At 45.9% G+C, this 22,808-nt stretch overlaps 1 protein-coding gene across 1 annotated transcript in view; it reads left to right on the forward strand.

The window, feature by feature from the left end:
• The first annotated feature begins 1,510 nt into the window (after window positions 1-1,510).
• The window catches only part of LOC141074309 (L-gulonolactone oxidase-like), a 326,928-nt gene continuing 305,630 nt past the window's right edge, over window positions 1,511-22,808 (forward strand). Inside the window, exons 1-3 of the mRNA XM_073561938.1 lie at window positions 1,511-1,552; window positions 1,644-1,771; window positions 7,648-7,699. Of these exons, the coding sequence (XP_073418039.1) occupies window positions 1,511-1,552; window positions 1,644-1,771; window positions 7,648-7,699 (222 nt within the window). The remainder of the gene's footprint in view (window positions 1,553-1,643; window positions 1,772-7,647; window positions 7,700-22,808) is intronic.

The raw sequence follows: 22,808 nt of genomic DNA on the forward strand, positions 1-22,808 counted from the left end.
TGCCAGCAAGCCGCAATAGCCGTACACAACGTGCTGCCACCAGTCACGGTTACTTAATTCACAGTGTTAAATTAAGAGGGTCCGTGGCAAACCCCTTGAATTAGTAGCGATTATCTATCAAAGGCGTATAGTTCGATTCTTAGAGCATGGAGACAGGCTAAATATTAAATCATTTATTTTCCGAAAGAGGACAGTGATTACAGATAAAAGTTGCTATAAAATTGAGACATAAAATATGTACATTAGACAAGTATAAAACAAAGTGGATGAAAGGAGAAGGTACACTCACATTTAGTCAGTTGTTGTTAGGCATCCCATGTGGCTTTAAGGGGGGTGGAGGCGGAGCTGCACGTCTCCACTCATCTGGGTTCTGCTCAGCACAAGGATTGGAGCTCTTCTGTGCTGGTTTGCCCAGGGAATGCCTTATAGACTTTCCTATGTGACATCACGGAGAGGTGCATTCTGGGTTGATCCCACCTCTCTCATCCAAGTTATGTTTTGGCTACAAAACTTAGATTAGCTATAACTTTATGGGAGAAGCTGGTATGGACTCATCAGTGGTATCATGTTTCCCAGCGTAATGAGCCCATCAAGAAAACATCAAACATCTATGCGATATGACCGTCCATTTGGGGACAAATCATATCTCATGTTCTGGACAGGGTAGAACTTCGAAAGATACGCGGCATCGAAGCTGGGACCGCTCAGGTTACAAAAATATGATTTTCATATCTCTACTTGGTACGGTTTTTGCAGGGCAGGCTCTTAAAGGTTTACTTCTAACTCCTGATTTCAAACAAAGAGTTTATCTCCTGCACTTTTTCTCTTTCAGCTGAGAGAAGCCAAATGTTGTGACAGGAAGTTGGTTTATGGCACTTGGGGGAAGGGAAGCTGCTGCAGTGTGCAATGTAACTGAGACACTGGCAGACAGCTTCTCACAAAATGGAGGATTTGTAGCACATTCCAACAGAAAACATATCTTGCAGACATGGTACATCACACCTTATAACTTCCTAACAAAAAACAATTTTGGTTCCAAAATTGTGCTGATGTAAAGTAAACATGTGGGAAATGTTAGTTATCAAGTTTTTTGTGTGCCGTATCTCTGTGATTTAAGGGCATAAAAATTCAAAGTTGGAAAATTGCGAAATTTTCAAAATTTTCGCCAAATTTCCGTTTTACTCACAAATAAACACAAGTTATTTGAATGAAATTTTACCACTAGCATGAAGTACAATATGTCACGAGAAAACAATGTCAGAATCACCGGGATCCATGGAAGCGTTTCAGAGTTATGACCTCATAAAGGGACAGTGTTCAGAATTGTAAAAATTGGCCCGGTCATGAACGTGCAAACCACCCTTGGGGGTGAAGGGGTTAAAGAAGCCTAAAAGGCCGTGAGATTAAGAAGCGAATATTGGGATTGATCGATAGTTTTATTATCTGCGGTTTCCTTCCGATTTCTTCTTTTCCGTCTTTCTGGAAGACACGGACTAGTGATAGATGCAGTATGACTGGCGGCAGCGTGCGGCAGACGCTCCGGTGGGACGCGGTGAGATGTGTTTACAAGATTCGAGGCCTCGCCGCTTCGATGTTGGAGCTGAGGCTCTTGTTTTTCTCCATGTAACATGTGCGTCTTTCAGAGCGGCCACCGTGTTCTCCCAGAGACGACGCACTCCCCGGTGACTCGGTGTGTGCCACGTTACACGTCCCTGAGACGACCTCTGGGGGGCGCCACTAGTGATATTCCTGCACGCTCTGACTCTTCCTGGTAGCGTTTATCCTATCGTTCACCAGTCGTGCAATAATAAAGGCAGGAGGGAATCCACAAGCCCCACTATAGTAATTATTATACATACTGATCCAGTAAACGCCACCAGCAGAGGGACCTCCCGGCATTATAAGGGCGGTCCGAGATGGAATCCGGGATATTAGTTACAGTGCATTACACAGACGCGAGCATTAGCGAATTACTGATTGCCTAAATCCAGGGTGTTGCACTACATGTATTTTTATTTTACATTTTTTGATGTGTTTTTGCTTCATATTATCATCTTTATTAAAAAAGAAAAAAAATAGTAATCCTGCATTTTTAAACTCCTTTCAGGGAGAGTTTTCAGCAGTTTCCTTCATCAGAGGCAGGATTACAATGACTGGTGTCTAGTGTTGAGCATTCCGATACCGCAAGTATCGGGTATCGGCCGATACTTGCTGTATCGGAATTCCGATACCGACTTCCGATATTTTTTCAATATCGGAAGTCGGCATCGGAATCGGAAGTTCAAAGTTGATTGACAGCCTGACGTCATCATGATGCGCGGTGTGTGCGCATCATGATGCGCCGTCATTTCGGGCCTTCCGGGGGTCTCTGCCGGCCTGCCGGGGGGCTGTGCCGGCCTGCCGGGGGGCTGTGTGGACTGCCCGGGGTCTGTACCGGCCTGCCGGGGGGCTGTGCCGGCCTGCCGGTGGTCTGTGCACCCTGTGGGGGTCTGTACCGGCCTGCCGGGGGGCTGTGCCGGCCTGCCGGTGGTCTGTGCACCCTGTGGGGGTCTGTGCCGGCCTGCCGGGGGGCTGTGCCGGCCTGCCGGGGGGCTGTGCTGATGTCCGGGGGTCTGTGCAAGCATCGTCCGATGGGACTACAAGTCCCATCTGGCGATGCCTGCTACCATGACAGTGATTGACACATTAGCCAATGATGGGACAGTAGTAGTCCCATCATCCGGCTAATGTGTTAAATGTTAAAAAAAAAAAAAAAAATACTACATACATACTACATACATACTACATGTATGCTACATACATACTACATACATACCACATACATACCACATATATACCACATACATACTACATACATACTACATACATACTACATACATAACACATATATACTACATACATACTACATGCTACATACATACTACATACATACTACATGCTACATACATACTACATATATACTACATGCATGCTACATACATACATGCTACATACATACTACATATATACTACATACATACTACATGCATGCTACATACATACTACATGCTACATACATACCACATATATACTACATACATACTACATACAATACATTCATACAATACATACATAGACATACAGTACATATAACATAGAGTAACATACTTACCAATACTTGTCACATTGTTCCCCGAAGCCATTGTCTTTTACGGAATAAATATTAACATAACAAACCACAAAAATACTCACCCACGATCCGAAGCAGTCCACGAGTGTGTCCCACGACGATCTTGGGTAGAGAACTGCAGCATCAGCTGTTGCTGCCGTTCTCTACGGGCTGCAGGAATCCAATGACGGAAGGTAGGTATCCTTCCGCACTGTATTCCTCCGCCACTTAAAAAAAAAAAAAGTCCCTAGTCTCACTTTATGCCATTGCTGCGTGGGAATTTCCCACACAGCAATGGCATAAAGTGAGACTAGGGACTTTTTTTTTTTTAAGTGGCGGAGGAATACAGTGCGGAAGGATACCTACCTTCCGTCATTGGATTCCTGCAGCCCGTAGAGAACGGCAGCAACAGCTGATGCTGCAGTTCTCTACCCAAGATCGTCGTGGGACACACTCGTGGACTGCTTCGGATCGTGGGTGAGTATTTTTGTGGTTTGTTATGTTAATATTTATTCCGTAAAAGACAATGGCTTCGGGGAACAATGTGACAAGTATTGGTAAGTATGTTACTCTATGTTATATGTACTGTATGTCTATGTATGTATTGTATGAATGTATTGTATGTAGTATGTATGTAGTATATATGTGGTATGTATGTAGCATGTAGTATGTATGTAGTATGTATGTAGCATGCATGTAGTCTGTAGTATGAATGTAGCATGTATGTAGTATGCATGTTGTATGTATGTAGCATGTAATTTTTTTTTTTTTTTTTTACATTCAACACATTAGCCGGATGATGGGACTACTACTGTCCCATCATTGGCTAATGTGTCAATCACTGTCATGGTAGCAGGCATCGCCCGATGGGACTTGTAGTCCCATCGGACGATGCCTGCACAGACCCCCGAAGCCTGCACAGCCCCCCGGCAGGCCGGCACAGCCCCCCGGCAGGCCGGCACAGCCCACCGGAGCCTGCACAGACCCCCTGGCAGGCCGGCACAGCCCCCCAAAAGGCCCGTACAGACCCCAGAGAGGCTGTACAAGGGAAAAACAGGATTTTTCTTATTCCGATACCGGAAGTCCCATAGACTTGAATGGGACTTCCGGTATCGGAATCGGCGATACCGATACTTTTTTTTAAGATCGGCCGATCCATTCCGATCCGATACTTTGAAGTATCGGACGGTATCGCTCAACTCTACTGGTGTCTCCTTTATATACAGCAGATGACACAGGATCCACCAGTCACAATACGTGATGAATATAGAACACCAGAATATAGTTAACCACAATAGTCACAAATAAATTGACTCAAAAATGCCTTATACCAAAGAAAAGGAGAACCTGAGTCACCATAGATTAAAGATGGGCCAATTTTATTGATCCAAAATATATCTAATAAATATCAATGGCAAAAATATTTAAAAATTCTAAACATGTACGAAGAATAATGTGATCCACAAGAATGACCGAAAATAAGCAGCCAGACAAGCATATATCGGAAAATAGATAACAACCACTATCAATTATCTTATTATATAGCCTCATGGAGAAGTAATGAGATGGATCAAACCATTGACCCACATGAATTGTGAGGGATTGAGTGAATTCACCCAGGCTAAACCATGTATCTGTCACAGAATTGTATTTATCACGAATGTAGCTGTCATTGAACGATATGCGGTAGCAAGAAGTGTAAAAGATAAAGCGGTAATTACCCATAAGAACAGTCACGATCCCCAACGCGCGTTTCGCGAGCATAATGGTCGCTTCCTCAAGAGGGCGTGGGGCTATTCTTTTCTTTGGTACAGTCACAATACGTGATTTCACAGCTCACCTCCTCCTCAGGGGGATACCTTGAGAAAGCAATGGTCTAATAAGCGAAACGCGCGATAGGGTTCTTTGGATCCAGCCAAAGTGCTGTTCTTAGCCCCAAAATTTTTTTAGACTATTATGTCACATGCATCTTATTATCTACCTCATTGAACAAGTGCTTCTGTCTCCCTTTGGTGGGTGTTTGGCACCGGTGGTCCCATATTACCAACCTTGTGCACTTTTTAACATATACATTTTTTTGTACCTATCCTCTATAATGTATATTTAATAAAAATACCTTTCTTTAAACCGCAATACTCCTTTTTCTCCTTATTATGTAGTATATATGGAATTGGTTATTTCCCTGGTTTGGGGCATGTGTTGCACAATCTAGTGCAAACTCTATGAAACTACAATGTTACCTGGTGTTGTTCTCACACTTCTATATACAGTTGTGGCCAAAAGTATTGACACCCCTGCAATTCTGTCAGATAATACTCAGTTTCTTCCTGAAAATGATTGCAAACACAAATTCTTTGGTATTATTATCTTCATTTAATTTGTCTTAAATGAGAAAACACAAAAGAGAATGAAGCAAAAAGCAAAACATTGATCATTTCACACAAAACTCCAAAAATGGGCCAGACAAAAGTATTGGCACCCTCAGCCTAATACTTGCTTGCACAACCTTTAGCCAAACTAACTGCGACCAACCACCTCCGTAACCATCAATGAGTTTCTTACAATGCTCTGCTGGAATTTTAGACCATTCTTCTTTGGCAAACTGCTCCAGGTCCCTGATATTTGAAGGGTGCCTTCTCCAAACTGCCATTTTTAGATCTCTCCACAGGTGTTCTATGGGATTCAGGTCTGGACTCATTGCTGGCCACCTTAGAAGTCTCCAGTGCTTTCTCTCAAACCATTTTCTAGTGCTTTTTGAAGTGTGTTTTGGGTCATTGTCCTGCTGGAAGACCCATGACCTCTGAGGGAGACCCAGCTTTCTCACACTGGGCCCTACATTATGCTGCAAAATTTGTTGGTAATCTTCAGACTTCATAATGCCATGCACACGGTCAAGCAGTCCAGTGCCAGAGGCAGCAAAACAACCCCAAAACATCAGGGAACTTCCGCCATGTTTGACTGTAGGGACCGTGTTCTTTTCTTTGAATGCCTTTTTTTTTCTCCTGTAAACTCTATGTTGATGCCTTTGCCTAAAAAGCTCTACTTTTGTCTCATCTGACAGGAGAACATTCTTCCAAAACGTTTTAGGCTTTTTCAGGTAAGTTTTGGCAAACTCCAGCCTGGCTTTTTTATGTTTCGGGGTAAGAAGTGGGGTCTTCCTGGGTCTCCTACCATACAGTCCCTTTTCATTCAGACGCCGACGGATAGTACGGGTTGACACTGTTGTACCCTCGGACTGCAGGCAGCTTGAACTTGTTTGGATGTTAGTCGAGGTTCTTTATCCAACATCCGCACAATCTTGCGTTGAAATCTCTTGTCAATTTTTCTTTTCCGTCCACATCTAGGGAGGTTAGCCACAGTGCCATGGGCTTTAAACTTCTTGATGACACTGCGCACGGTAGACACAGGAACATTCAGGTCTTTGGAGATGGACTTGTAGCCTTGAGATTGCTCATGCTTCCTCACAATTTGGTTTCTCAAGTCCTCAGTCAGTTCTTTGGTCTTCTTTCTTTTCTCCATGCTCGATGTGGTACACACAAGGACACAGGACAGAGGTTGAGTCAACTTTAATCCATGTCAACTGGCTGCAAGTGTGATTTAGTTATTGCCAACACCTGTTAGGTGCCACAGGTAAGTTACAGGTGCTGTCAATTACACAAATTAGAGAAGCATCACATGATTTTTCGAACAGTGCCAATACTTTTGTCCATCCTCTTTTTTATGTTTTGTGTGGAATTATATCCAATTTGGCTTTAGGACAATTCTTTTTGTGTTTTTTCATTTAAGACAAATTAAATGAAGATAATAATACCAAAGAATTTGTGTTTGCAATCATTTTCAGGAAGAAACTGAGTATTATCTAACAGAATTGCAGGGGTGTCAATACTTTTGGCCACAACTGTACAGTAGATAACACAGGATCCACCATTCACAATAAATGTCACAGCTCACCTCCTCCCCCTACTGTCTAATGACTGATAACATCTATACATACAGTATATAACACAGATATGTTAAATCGATAAAAGATAAATCGGACATGTGATTGACCTCATAGTGTACCCTGGGTACGTGAAACGGATGTGTGATTGAGACCTAACAAGTAGGAAGTGACTGAAGCAGAGGAAATGGAAACTTTCAGAACACTGACCAGACTTACAGAGGAGCGCTACCGGCTGTGATTTACAAGCTGTGTTATATGACCTCTATCTGACCTCCATCTCATCTCCCAGCTTTTGTCTTACATATTTTAAGGCAGAAGCACTGCTGCTGCATCTCCCTCCTCACAATCATCAATTTAATTAATTTCACTCGTTACAAATTAGTGATTGTTTTTACATTTATCTCATTTTAATAAGAAAAGACGAATGTAACAGATGACATTGCTGGTCACAATTAGCGTGGCGTTCTAAGCGATCATTGATCTTCGCCAACTTCAGACCTCAAAGATGAATATTTTCTGATTTTACCTTTTCTTTTTCCGTCGTCTTATTCCGCAGTCTGGAACGTCGAGCTACTTTGGATTCCACAGAAGCCGCGGCGTTATCATCAGTAAGTCCGATAGTGGTGGTATTTCTTGTAAGTCGTAATTGAATCTGGTATGTTATACTCTCCAGGAATCGACATGTTACATTATTTGTTCTAGAAAACACATGGAAAATAATAGAAATCTGTGAATAACAAGGCGCCTACAAGACTGCACAAGATGAAGTTTCATGCCAGGTGATAGATGAACCCCATTTGCTTTAATATCTTGGCTTGCCTGACCTTTGAAGTGAGCATTTTGCGCACCAAGGTTAATGTGATGAGATCTGGAAAAAGAAGATGGAAAAAACTGCAGATGAAACTGCTGAAATGTAACTTCTCTACGTAGCACCCACTGACCCTGTGCACGGCATTCTCCACCACTCCTGGAGGACATCAGTGTACAAAGGATCGGACCATGACGCTGCTCCCCAGATCTTTAAAAAGTTTTGAACTTCTTCCAATAAGTGATAAATAAGTTTATGACCCTGGAACGAGGGTCCTGCGGCTCTGTCCATCTCCAATTGGCTTCATTTCGAAGAAGTCATACTGAAGAACAATGGATGAGTTCCTCAGCTCTTTTATTGCCTTGTGGGGTCACATCCATATGTTATATTTCCATAAGAGGTTGTTTGCATTAGTGGTAGACTCAAAATTGGGGAAGAGTCCAAATGTTATGTGGCACGGTGCTCCGATGTGTAAATAACCAAAAGCTCACATTTGTCTTAAAGGGTCAGCCAGACCCTTTAAAGTGCAATGTGATCCATTTAATAATCTTTTAGGACATGCAATTTGTAACTTCATTCATTTGTAGTCTGCACACTTCAACTTAAAACTCCAGCAGTCCTTAACTTCCTCCCTGCTGATCTTGCAACTACTACAGTCCTTTACTTCCTCCCTGCTGATCTTGCAACTACTGCAGTCCTTTACTTCCTCCCTGCTGATCTTGCAACTACTGCAGTCCTTTACTTCCTCCCTGCTGATCTTGCAACTACTGCCGTCCTTTACTTCATCCCTGCTGATCTTGCAACTACTGCAGTCCTTTACTTCCTCCCTACTGATCTTGCAACTACTACAGTCCTTTTCTTCCTCCCTGCTGATCTTGCAACTACTACAGTCCTTTACTTCCACCCTGATTGTCAGGAACACCGCACTGCACTTGCTCACTGAGCCAGTGCGGGTGTCCTGAGTACAAAGACAGTACTCAAAGATACCTGTGGAGCAGGGCAGCAGCAGTGACGATGCGTGCTTCAGAGTATCAGGACCTGAAGCACATGCCTGCTGGGGGCGTGGCCTAAGCTCCACAGATCTAGGAGCTGCAGGGAAACTCCTAGAAAGGTAACTACAGGACAATGTTACCAAGGGGCATAGACAGAGACAGAAACCAGACGAAGCCAGGGTCAAAGCACCAGATAGCAATACAGTACCACGGGGTTTAGACAGAAAGGATAGTCAGGACGTAGCAATAGGTCAGAAAACCAGAACGTGCAATAGATGATGCAACTACTGCAGTCCTTTACTTCCTCCCTGCTGATCTTACAACTACTGCAGTCCTTTACTTCATCCCTGCTGATCTTACAACTACTGCAGTCCTATACTTCTTCCCTGATGATTTTGCAATTGTAAGAGGGGATAAATAGAGATAATTGGACACATAAAAGAAATATTGTTAAATACCTTGAATATTTCATCTAAACAGAAAGTGACAAGGATTCTGTCTATAAACAGAACTTCCTAGTTAATAAGCTTTATCATTATCACTGATTTTTTAAATCAATATCTTTGCAATTTACTGCAATTTTAGATTTGGCCATAATAGTGAAATAATGGAAGGGAGAAGTGGTGCTATTTATTTGAGCTGAAGGATTTGACATGAGGATCAGGATCGGTGCACAGTTCAGCTACATCCGTAACATGGGAAATAATGATAACTGATTATTAGTAAATTAGAAAACAGGAGAGATCGAAATTGCAAATGGCCCCATTAGGAACAGAGCGGCTTTACTGAAATCTTTTACATTAGAATGTAAACACTTAATTCATTTAATTAGGAATAGGGAGAAACTTGAATTATTACAGTCCTTTACTTCCTCCTTGCTGCTTTATCAGCTGCAAAACCGAAAAGATGGAAATAAACACACTGAAAAAAAATTCCTAAGTTGTCACGCTGTGACGGTTTTCGGTAAGGAAGGGGAGCCTCAAACTATCCTTGGGACTGGGACCCTAACTATCACTGTCCTGGGGGTCCTCTTAAAGGTAGAGAGGCCTGAGTCTGCTACCCTACTACGCTCCTGATAATGTCCTAAGCTGTCGCCTCCCCCAGGAGGCCTGAGACAGATATGTTAGTGTATATACGCATAAGATAAACAGGGATAACAAAAAGCAACTTACATACAAAAACATTCACCATGGGTAGAGAGGAAGAAAGGGAAGGATAGGAAGGTACAAACCAAATGGCAATATGATAATGAAGAAAGCATACACCCAAAAACAGCAAACAACAATCTCCAGCAGCAACTCCGAACTCCAACTTCAGCACACCAACTCCAGCAAGCCAGGAAGTAAAACTTTCACAGGCAAGGAAGAGCAGATCTGGCCAGGTTTTATAGAGAGAGGAAAATACAAAGGTCTGCAGCAGCTGTGAGATGGAGCTGCATGTCTCTAACCAGCATACAAAGAGTCACTAACCTCTCAGCGCCAAAGGAAATGAAGTCCATTTAATATGAGGAACAAAACATTCAGGCTAAGGCCGGAGTCACACTACCGTAGGATACAGATGAGTGCTATGAGAAAAAACTTTGAATTGCACTCGGAACAGTGTTAATCTATGGGGCAGCTCACATCACCGTATTTTTTCTAAGGCATATTCGACATGCATGTAAAATCGCAGCATGCAGCGATTGTGCCCGTATATTGTCCGAGACTCGCTAATGTAAGCCTGTGGGTGCAAGAAAAACTTGGACGCCACACGGACCACCCGTGCAGCTTGCAACAAATAGGCACACATTTTCCTCATTTCAACCCATTGAGCCATTTAAATCAATGGGGAAAATCAGTGACAAATGTGAAAACATACACGTCATACAAATGTCATACAGATATATACTGTAAGTGCGAGAAAATCGCATCATCGCATTGCAAACGCATTACACACGGATGTCATACGGAGAACACTTATGTGACTCTCGGCAGGGAGACTCGGACTGATTTTCCATATGTTTAGTGTGATGCCGGGCTAAATGGAAGATCTACGATACACCGTACGTAAAGAACGTTTAACTCCAGATCTCCCAAGAGGACATGACACACTCTTGACATAAATAACCTGAATATATTACTTAAATCGGAATGTTTACAGAGAAAAATTACTAATTAATAAAGTGCTGTGATTACAGCAGCATCAGCAGTAATTTGAGAGAGCCACAGTATCTTTTTCAATGCAATAGTTCCATAGTTAATACGGGTAAAAAAAGAAAAAAATTTCCATCCATGTAAGAGTTTGGACACAGCAACATTCTAAAAGATGGTAGTAGTAGTTATAACAATGTGAAGTAGCTTAGGGTCATGATTCTGGGGTCTCTGGAATATACAGGTGTGTCTCACAAAATTAGAATATCATCAAAAAGTGAATTTATTTCAGTTCTTCAATACAAAAAGTGACTCTCCTATATTCTATAGAGTCATTACACTCAGAGTGATCTATTTCACGGGTTTATTTCTGTTAATGTTGATTATTATGGCTTACAGCCAATGAAAACCCAGAAGTCATTATCTCAGTAAATTAGAATAATTAACAATAAACCCCTGTAAAGGCTCCTAGGCATTTATAAAGGTCCCTTAGTCTGTTTCAATAGCTCCACAATCATGGGGAAGACAGCTGACCTGACAGATGTCCAGAAGGCAGTCACTGACACTCTCCACAATCATGGGGAAGACTGCTGACCTGACAGATGTCCAGAAGGCAGTCACTGACACACTCCACAATCATGGGGAAGACTGCTGACCTTACAGATGTCCAGAAGGCAGTCACTGACACACTCCACAAGGAGGGGAAGCCACAAAAGGTCATTGCTAAAGAAGCCGGTTGTTCACAGAGTGCTGTGTCCAAGAATATTAATGGAAAGTGGAGTGGAAGGAGAAAGTGTGGTAGAAAAAGGTGCACAAGCAACCGGGATAACCGCAGCCTGGAAAGGATTGTTAAGAAAAGGCCATTCAAAAATTTGGGGGAGATTCACACGGAGTGGACTGCTGCTGGAGTCATTGCTTCACACCACACACAGACGTATCCAGGACATGGGCTACAAGTGTCACATTCCTTGTGTCACCCACTCATCACCAATAGACAACGCCAGAAGCGTCTTACCTGGGCCAAGGAGAAAAAGAACCGGACTGTGGTCAGTGGTCCAAGGTGTTGTTTTCAGATGAAAGTAAATTTTGCATTTCATTTGGAAATCGCGGTCCCAGAGTCTGGAGGAAGAGTGGAGGGGCCACAATCCAAGCTGCTGGAGGTCTAGTGTGAAGTCTCCACAATCAGTGATGGTTTGGGGAGCCATGTCATCTGCTGGTGTAGGTCCACTGTGTTTTATCAAGACCAAAGTCAGCGCAGCCGTCTACCAGGACATTTTAGAGCACTTCATGTTTCCCTCTGCCGACAAGCTTTATGGAGATGAAAATGTCATTCTCCAGCAGGACTTAGCCCCTGTCCACACTGCCAAAAGTACCAATACCTGGTATACACACAACAGTATCACTGTGCTTGATTGGCAGCAAACTCTCCTGACCTTAACCCCAGAGAATCTATGGAGTATTGTCAGGAGGAAGATGAGAGACACCAGACCCAACAATGCAGACGAGCTGAAGGCAGCTATCAAAGCAACCTGGGCTTCCATAACCCCTCAGCAGTGCCACAGGCTGATCGCCTCCATGCCACGCCGCATTCCGGCAGTAATTGATGCAATAGGAGCCCTGACCATGTATTGAGTGCATTTACTGATCATACATTTCGGTAGGACAACATTCTGGATATTACAATCATTTTTCAAGCTGGTGTTATAAAGTATTCTAATTTCCTGAGATAATGACTTTTGGGTTTTCATTGGCTGTAAGCCATAATCATCAACATTAACAGAAATAAACACGTGAAATAGATCACTCTGTGTGTAATGACTCTATAGAATATAGGAGAGTCACTGTTTATATTGAAGAACTGAAATAAATTCACTTTTTCTTGATATTCTAATTTTGTGAGAAGCACCTGTAGCCTTATTATGCATTCCTTAAAGGTGCATAGTGGTAGAAAAACATGGCTGCTTTTTATCAGAAACTGCGCCGCACCTGGTCCACAGGATGTGTGTGATATTGCAGTTTATGTGGAAGCAATTGGGGTGGAGCCGCAATAACACACACGACCTGTGTACACACGTGGCGCTATGTTTGTGATAAATCAGCCGTGTTTTTCTAATCCCGTACGATCCCCTAATAGATGGCTGTTTGGTAAGTCTGTGCTTGAGTCACTTCTAGTTTTGTGTTATGAGCTCTTTTACGGTAAATGACGAGACCCTCGGAGAGCTCGCCGAGAGTCCCTTCAATAGCGGTAATTGTTTCTGACGGAGAATATAAAAAAAAAGAAAATGTGAAAACATTGATGACTCCATGGCTATAATGGGAAATGAGTTCCACCGTTACAGCTTCTCTGAAGAATAAAAAAAGGACATTGCCCAAAATAAAACAAAAAGCACAAATAGTAATTTGGATTTACATCACCTGGAGGGAGAGAAAGATGATTGAGGCCGGTATTCATGGCACTTGAAAGAAATTGCTTTTTAGCATATTCAGTGTTTTTGATAAGGGATAATTGCAAATGTTGCAGGTAACAGAGATTTAAATGTAAAGCGTAGAATTTCAAGCCTTTTCTGTTTATGCACTTTTCTTTCTCAAGCGCCAATATTAATCTTAACGACACCCTTAGTCCAATGTTTTCTTTTCTTCCATAAGTTGAAATGCTAGAAACTTTTTTAAGGAAAAAAAAAAAATATTGGCCCCCGTGGTTAGAACTAGCGCCCTACAGTGATGACTTCTTGGGTTTGAATCCCACCAAGGGCAAGAAATTCCGAGAGTTTTAAATGTGTTCTGGTTGCTTAAAATTAAGTGGTTTTGTATAAAAATTGCTCATACTGTGATTGCGTCTGTCATGAAGGAAATTAGATTGTGGATCGGAGACTATAAAAGCTGTTAGCGCGGGTGGTCAGGAGCGGAAACTCCGAGAGTGGACCCTCTGGACCGTGGCACCGAGGGACCCAGTGCGAGCTGCCAGGTGGAACCGACCCCTATACAGGGACCGTTAGGAGCAGGCCCAGGGGTTCGAGTACCACGGTAGCCGGTACCGAGAGGGGCGGCTCTGGATGGACCGGAGTAAGACTGAGACTGGAGTAGGACGGCAGGAGCACTGAAGACAGGACTGGAGTAGGTAACCAGGAACACGGGTAGCAGGACTGAGAAGCTGCTGCGAGGAGCAGCCGAGACAGGAACTGCAGGAGCAGAGTGTGCACGATGGAGCGAGGCCAGAGTGTCAGGAAACACAACGATCAGGCGCCTCCCTCAGGGGGAAGCGGCCTGATATGGCCCCGTCTGGTCAGCCATTGGTCCAAAGGTGCTTCCGGGTCAGGGCACAGCCGGAGCATAAGAAGCAGGTAGGAGGCGCGGCCGCGGCCTATGGCGCATGCGCATAGCATGCAGGGAAGGCATCGGTCGCGGGCCTGTCTCAGGTGACCGCCGCGGCCGTCGGGTGGAGAGAGGCTGCGGCATGGGAGCGGAGGGCGAATGCGGCGTGGGAGCGAGGCCGGGTGAGTATGGCGGAGCGGTGTAACAGTACCCCCTCCCCTAAGCCGCCCCCCCGGAGGTTAACAAGAAACCTCTTGAGGATACGGGGAGCATTAATATTCTCCCGAGGCTCCCAGGATCTCTCCTCAGGACCAAAGCCCCTCCAATCAACGAGAAAGTCCTACCTCTAACCCTTTTCACAGCGAGGATGTCCTGCACTTCAAAAATGTTGTCGGCACCCACCGGCTGAGGACCAAGATCAAGCGAGGAATGGAAACGTTTCAGCACCACAGGCTTCAGGAGAGAGACGTGAAAGGTGTTCGGGATCCGGAGCGAAGCAGGCAACCTCAATTTGTAGGCAACTTCGTTAATACGTCCCAGAATTTCAAACGGACCAATGTAGCGTGGACCCAACTTGTAGGAGGGCAGTTTTAGTCGGACGAATTTGGAGGAGAGCCAGACTTTGTCGCCAACACGATAGTTCTTCATCTGATCAGCGGATCTCTTGAGTGATGTGTTGGTCTCAGCCCAAATCTTAGAAAATTCCGAGGACAAGGCATTGGCCGCGGGTACCTCAGAGGCAGGGGTTATCGGAAGAGGAACACCAGGATGTCTGCCAAAAACAATGAAAAACGGAGACTTGGCCGAAGACTCACCAGCATGGTTGTTATAAGCGAACTCTGCCCAGGGGAGTAAGTTGACCCAATCATTCTGGTGGGCGTTAGAGAAGTGGCGTAAGTATCCCGTAAGCGTTTGGTTGGTATGCTCTACTTGTCCGTTGGACTGTGGATGGTAGGCCAAGGAGAAGTCGAGGGAAACATTCATGAGCTTACAAAGCGAACGCCAGAACTTGGAGGTAAACTGAACCCCTCGGTCAGACACAATGCATCGAGGTAGTCCATGAAGCCTGAAGACTTGATGAATGAAGATTTCGGCCAGCTCTGGCGCTGAGGGAAGACCGGGCAGAGGGATGAAGTGAGCCATCTTGGAAAAACGATCCACCACCACCAGGATGACTGTGCAGCCCACAGAGCAGGGTAGGTCGGTGATGAAATCCATGGCGATGTTCTCCCAAGGAACCGTAGGGACAGGCAACGGAAGCAACAGGCCGGACGGAGATCTCCGTGGCACCTTGTTTTTTGCACAGGATGGACAGGAAGCCACAAAGTCGAGTACATCTTGGCGAAGTGAGGGCCACCAGTAGTGACGTTTGATAAGGTCAAGGGTCTTCTTAGTTCCGGCATGGCCGGCCAGTTTGGAGGAGTGCCCCCATAGAAGAACCTTTTGCTTGAGATTCTCTGGCACAAGCGTCTTGCCAGGCGGAGGAGTAAGCCAGTTCACTGGAGCCACGGTGATGATCCTAGTGGGATCAATGATATGTGACGGTTCCTCCGTGGATTCGTGTGGTTGGAAGACCCTGGACAGGGCGTCGGCTTTGGAATTCTTGTTGCCGGGACGGAATCGGAGCTCGAAATCAAATCGGGCAAAAAATAAAGACCATCTGGCCTGGCGAGGGTTTAGTCTCTGGGCAGACTGGAGATAGGCCAGATTCTTGTGGTCCGAGAAGATGACAAAAGGATGGACAGCTCCTTCCAGGAGGTGGCGCCATTCCTCCAAGGCCAACTTGATGGCCAAAAGTTCCTGGTCACCGATCGAGTAGTTACACTCGGATGGAGAAAAGGCCTTCGAGAAGAAGCCACAAGGGTGCAGGCGACCGGAGGCGGTTCTCTGGGACAGCACCGCCCCGGCACCAGTCGAGGAAGCGTCCACCTCGAGTACAAAAGGTCGATCGCTCTCAGGGCGATGCAGGACCGGAGCCGTGGAGAAAGCCCGTTTTAGGGTCAGAAAGGCCTCCTCTGCCTCAGGAGACCAATCCTTGGAAGTAGACCCTTTACGGGTGAGCACAGAAATGGGTCTTGTGATCGCGCAGAAGTGGGAGACAAATTGCCGGTAATAGTTGGCGAACCCGAGGAATCGTTGTATCGCCTTCAATCCGACGGGGCGTGGCCATTTGAGGATGGCAGACAACTTCTCGGGATCCATCCTTAGACCAGCGTCGGAGATAATGTATCCCAGAAATGGCAGAGAGGTCTGTTCGAAGAGACATTTCTCGATCTTTGCATACAGACGGTTCTCCCGAAGACGCTGAAGCACCAGGCGGACACTCTTTCTGTGGGACGAGAGGTCCGGCGAGAAGACGAGGATGTCGTCTAAGTACACGACCACACAGGAGTACAAGAGATCCCGGAAGATCTCATTGACGAACTCTTGAAAGACTGCAGGAGCATTGCAAAGACCGAAGGGCATGACCAGGTACTCGTAATGGCCATCTCGAGTGTTGAAAGCGGTCTTCCACTCGTCACCTGCACGGATACGGACCAGATTGTAGGCTCCTCTGAGGTCCAGCTTGGTAAAGACCCGAGCCCCTCTGAGACGGTCAAACAGTTCTGGAATGAGTGGAAGAGGGTACCTGTTCTTGATGGTAATCTCATTCAAGCCCCTATAGTCAATGCATGGCCGTAGAGTCCCGTCCTTCTTTTTGACGAAGAAGAATCCGGCTCCCGCGGGCGAAGAGGATTTCCGTATAAAGCCTTTGGCGAGGTTCTCTCGGACGTACTCAGACATGGCGGTGGTCTCCGCGGGAGACAGAGGGTAGATTCTGCCCCTTGGGGGGGTTGAACCAGAAACAAGTTCAATTGGGCAGTCAAACGGCCGGTGTGGAGGGAGGACCTCCGCCTCCTTATCAAAAACATTGGCGTAGGAGCTGTAAGCTGGAGGAAGACCCGGGAGGTCTGGAGGTGACCGTGGCGCGGCCACCAGGCGGACTGGAGTCAGACAGCGAGCTTGGCACGGGTGCCCCCAGCGGAGTATCTCCCCAGAAGACCAGTCGAGAACAGGCTGATGAGTCCTTAACCATGGAAGACCGAGTAGAATGGCGTGAGAGAGCTTAGGTAAAACGTGAAAGGCTATCTTCTCTCGATGTAAGGCTCCGATTTGCAATTCCACCTCTTCAGTGACCAAGGTGACGGTCACCTGTAGCGGTTTGCCATCCACGGTGGCAATCTGAATTGGGTTAGATAGAGTGACTACAGGAATTTGGTATTTGTCTACCTCTTCCGGCCGAATGAAGTTACCCGCTGAGCCCGAATCCACGTAGGCCACCTCGGAACCACGCCTCCCTCCTGAAACCAAAAGCACAGAAATCGTAAGGGGTTGAGAGGAATCATCATCATCACCTAGGAAGGCCTCTCTTACCTGACCTAGGTGGAGTCGTTTCCCTGTCTCTTAGGACAGGTGCGGATATAGTGTGACGAATGACCGCAATAGAGGCACAGGCCTTGTGCCCGTCTCTCTCTCTGACGTAACTCGGCCAACCTGAGATGATCTATTTGCATGGGCTCACCCGAAGAGAGGGAAGAAGATCCGACTGAACGAGAGCTGGCCGACTGAGTGAAAGGAGAAATTGACCTGGAGGAGCGCCTGTCTCTCACTGACTCCCGAGCGCGCTCCAGGAAGCGCAGGTCAATGCGGGTAGCCAGCGAGATAAGGTCCTCTAAGGTGGACGGGGTATCTCGACCTGCGAGTTCATCCTTTATTTTACTAGAAAGACCGCGCCAGAATGCCCCCACCAAAGCTGCGTTATTCCAGCCGAGCTCGGAGGAAATAGTGCGAAAGCGAATAGCGTACTGTCCGACCGTGAGAGAGCCCTGGTGTAAGTTAAAGAGTGACTCAGTGAGAGAGGCTAACCGGCCCGGCTCATCGAAAACCTTACGAAACGTATCCAGGAAAACCGGGAGACTCGAAACGACCGGGTCGTCACATTCCCAGAGCGGGTTTACCCAAGAAAGAGCCTCTCCCTCCAGATGGGACATGATGAAGGCCACTTTGGCCCGGTCCGAGGGATATTGCTGCGGCAGCCATTCAAAGTGGAGACTACACTGATTTAAGAACCCCCTACAGAGCTTGGGATCCCCGGTGAAACGAGGCGGCTTGGCGAGGCGGGGCGTCAGAGAAGCAGTAGACGCAGGGGGAGGAGTCGGCACGGCAGCGGCAGCCTGGAGGGCCAACAAGCGACTATCAAAGGAGGCCATGTAGGACAAAATGTGGGTTTGAGTATCTTGCTGCTGACCCAGCTCCTGTTGGAGACTGGCCAGCTGAGTGGCATTTCCAGGATCGGCCACCTGTAAGGCCGACAAACGGGTGTCCATCGACTTCATGATTGACATAATGCGCCCCTGATTCTCCCGTAGGAATACCAACTCTTTCTGGGTAGCAGCCGTAGTACCGGCGGAGTCCATGGCCTGATCGTACTGTTAGCGCGGGTGGTCAGGAGCGGAAACTCCGAGAGTGGACCCTCTGGACCGTGGCACCGAGGGACCCCGGGCGAGCTGCCAGGTGGAACCGACCCCTATACAGGGACCGTTAGGAGCAGGCCCAGGGGTTCGAGTACCACGGTAGCCGGTACCGAGAGGGGCGGCTCTGGATGGACCGGAGTAAGACTGAGACTGGAGTAGGACGGCAGGAGCACTGAAGACAGGACTGGAGTAGGACGACAGGAACACTGAAGGCAGGACGGCAGGAACACAAGGCAGGACTGGAGTAGGACGGCAGGAACACTGAAGGCAGGACTGGAGTAGGACGGCAGGAACACAAGGCAGGACTGGAGTAGGTAACCAGGAACACGGGTAGCAGGACTGAGAAGCTGCTGCGAGGAGCAGCCGAGACAGGAACTGCAGGAGCAGAGTGTGCACGATGAAGCGAGGCCAGAGTGTCAGGAAACAACGATCAGGCGCCTCCCTCAGGGGGAAGCGGCCTGATATGGCCCCGTCTGGTCAGCCATTGGTCCAAAGGTGCTTCCGGGTCAGGGCACAGCCGGAGCATAAGAAGCAGGTAGGAGGCGCGGCCGCGGCCTATGGCGCATGCGCATAGCATGCAGGGAAGGCATCGGTCGCGGGCCTGTCTCAGGTGACCGCTGTGGCCGTCGGGTGGAGAGAGGCTGCGGCATGGGAGCGGAGGGCGACTGCGGCGTGGGAGCGGAGGCCGGGTGAGTATGGAGGAGCGGTGTAACAAAAGCAAAGGAAAGGAAGACCAGTCACCAGATGTTCACCTTCAGTTGCTTTATAGGTGGCAGCCACAAAAGCCTTACCTTGAAGAATTGTCAGTCCTCTTTATCTGAAGACACTCTAATTTATAGGTTTAATCTCAGTTTATCAACTTCTTTCTTAAGGATCAATTAGTCTTATAATCCTACAAAAAAAATATCCAGTTCTGACATTTCCTGTACCTGAAGCTTTCATTTAGGCTTTAATGAACAGACTGGGACAGAGTAAGCAGAGCCTTCTCATTACAATAGATGGAGCGACCACTAGAGGCTTCTCATTAGCGACAACTAATGATGACAACTCTAGTCTGATCAATTGGGGCGCGCACTAGTACAAAAGCTCGTTTCCATTCATACTCTTGAAATCACCCAACAAAATGAGAAAAAGGCTCATTAGTCAGGGGAGGGGGATAATTTTTGAAACCGCCTAAAAATAATTGCTCTTGTCAGCATATTGAGGTGATGTGCTGCAGATAATATTATGCTTTATGCGCTCAGGACAGTCGTACTAAGAATCGACCTGGGCGAATATAAGTGACGTCAGCGTGTTAAGTAGACCATTAATCGACCACGGTTTGGTCTACATGTAGACCTTTACAGCTCGTCTGAATGGACCCTTAAGATTGATCCTAGCCCCCTACGTTCAGTGACTCTCTTCTGGTCCATTTAGATAAACTATCAACAATTATGTGTTATCACTCTGCCCGATTGGAAGAAAAACTAGGAGAGTCGATTGCTGAGGAGGATCTGGGTGGTCTGGTACATCACACCCTAAATAGCCGCTCAGTGCCAGTCAGCTGCATCACAAGCCGGCAGAATATTTTCATATATTAATAAAAGCATGGAATCACTGAACAGAAAGACACTATTATTGCCGTCTCATTTTTGGGCAATAACATCTACGTTAAACAGTAAAGTCAGCAACCACACCTACAAAGGAAAGTGATTTGCCAAGAAAGGGGAATTAATAAACTTGACACTGACCGATGACCTCCTAGTCATGGCATAGCTGCCGGCTTCTTTTTGTTGCAGCTGTTGTACCATTGTGTGTTGCATCTTTTACCTGGAAATGAAGGAATCTTTTGAAACCCAAATTATTCAGCTTTCTTGAATTTTTTTAGTTGTTTTTCATCGCTAATCAGAAGTACTGCAAAGCCTCCAAGCTAAGAAAACATGTGTATAACAAATCCTAGGACTGTGATCAACACTTTTAAGAATCTTCTTTTCAAACACGACAACATAAATATGGGCATACGGATGGTGGCCGCGTGTCGCTGCACTGTGTCACACACTGTCTGCATTGCTTATTCAGTTTCTTAAAGTTTTCTTTTCTTATCTCTATTCCCGAGCTGTAGTGTCCTCTAACTATCTAGATTCACCAGTAAATGACTGCTACATTCCTTGCGTCGGCTTTTATACAGGCTACAGTTTCTCTTGATTGGTGTGCTATACCATGTGACAGCTGCAGGACTTTATGGAAAGTTTAGGAGGCATTCTGGCTAATGGAATTTTCTGCTTTGTGTAAAATGGCAGTGGACATTTTATTAGTGAATTGTTCGAATTCACCTGGTCCAATGAGTTTCCCAAAAATTTTACATAAATTTGATGAGCATCGATTTGCTCAACTTAACTGGAAACAAAACTTCTAAAATACAGGAAAACATGGTTTTGTGCACCTTGATCCCCCCACGAAAATTAAGGAGACAACTCCTTTAAGTAGTCTAATATCTTTTTCTTTAAAGGGACCCTGTCACATTGACATTGCAGTCTGATCCACAGGCAGTATGATATAGAGCAGTTTTATACTGGCGAGCGCCTTTCATAATGTGTATCGCGAGAAAACAGCTAATTTTTCCACCGGAACCCTTGTCTGGCCAAGAGATTGTCCTGCATTAGACATGTTGTACTGCATGGTGGTCCTCCATGTGTAAAGAGGGGGCCCAGGGTGGAGGATCACTCTTAAAGGCAATGTAGCTGGTTGTCACATTGTATCTGCCGGTATGGATGAGGCCACCACTGTTCCGATGGGTGAGCTCCTCCACCATTTCGGCTTTTCTAGCACATCCTTTGCTTCCGCTGTTCTTCGCGTTCTCCTTGTCGGGCTTCACAATTGTCTTGAGTTTTCTCTGACTTCTCCATCCTGTTCGGAGACCTGGCATGGGTAGCATTCATCCATGGCTGCCTCATTTACAGGCTTCTTTCTCCCTCCTCCGTAGACTTCGTTGATGCATGGAGTGATGCCACTTGTACGGCTCGGGATAAGTAATGGATGAGCGGATTAGTAATACGCGGAGCAGCCGGCTAGAAAATACATATATTGAATTCTTATCGTCATAATGCCTTTTATAAATGGAATTATTTATGAATCGTTTACTTTTGCAATTAAAGCCATTGCCGTAAAACGTCTTCGGGGTCCCGCGGCCTTCAGGCACGAAATGTCAGTTCTTCTTTATGAGAGTGGCATCAATCAAGGTTTACATTAAAGGGAATATGACATTAATATAAAGGGGTTGTCAAGGACTTTGATATTGATGGTCTATCCTTAGGACAGGTCATCAATATTAGATGGTGGGGGTTCAGCTCTCGACACCCCCGTGATTGCGACACACCAGCAAAAATGCACAGTGTACGGAGCAGGAAAGCGCTACAGCGCTATATATGGTGAAGTGGTCGTTCTTGGGTATTGCATTCAAGCAAATGTCTGAGCTGCAATACCCAATAACAACCACTAGTCGTTGTACAGAGCTGAGATATCCTGGTACCATATATTGTGCATATCTGGTCATAGCAGCAGATGTAAAGAGATGATCGGTGGGGTGCAAGGTGTTGGTCCCCCACTGATCTGGTAGAATAGCATCAAATTCCAAGTCATGAAAAAATCCTTTTAGTTTTTTTTTATTTTTCATATTACAAAAAAAGCAACTAAAATGCTCCAGCTTTTACATTAGCCTGACATTTCCTGTACCTTACTTTTAGGCTTTACAGAACAGACTGGGACAGAGTACTCAGAGTCATGTCATTACCAGTAAATGGAGCAACCAGTAGAGACTTCTCATTAAAGTTAAAACACTGGAGACGACACATGATGACGACACTATACACATAGTCAGGTGAGGTCCGGACGCTGCAACTTTTCATAGTGTGGTAGTTTAAGAAACTGCTAGTGATTTCTTCATCGCTGGATGGAGGAAAAAAAAAATGACCGGAAAGCAACAG

The sequence above is a fragment of the Dendrobates tinctorius genome, unplaced genomic scaffold, assembly GCF_039654945.1.
Source record: "Dendrobates tinctorius isolate UK_male_01 unplaced genomic scaffold, ASM3965494v1 ptg000332l, whole genome shotgun sequence".
Classification (NCBI taxonomy): domain Eukaryota; kingdom Metazoa; phylum Chordata; class Amphibia; order Anura; family Dendrobatidae; genus Dendrobates; species Dendrobates tinctorius.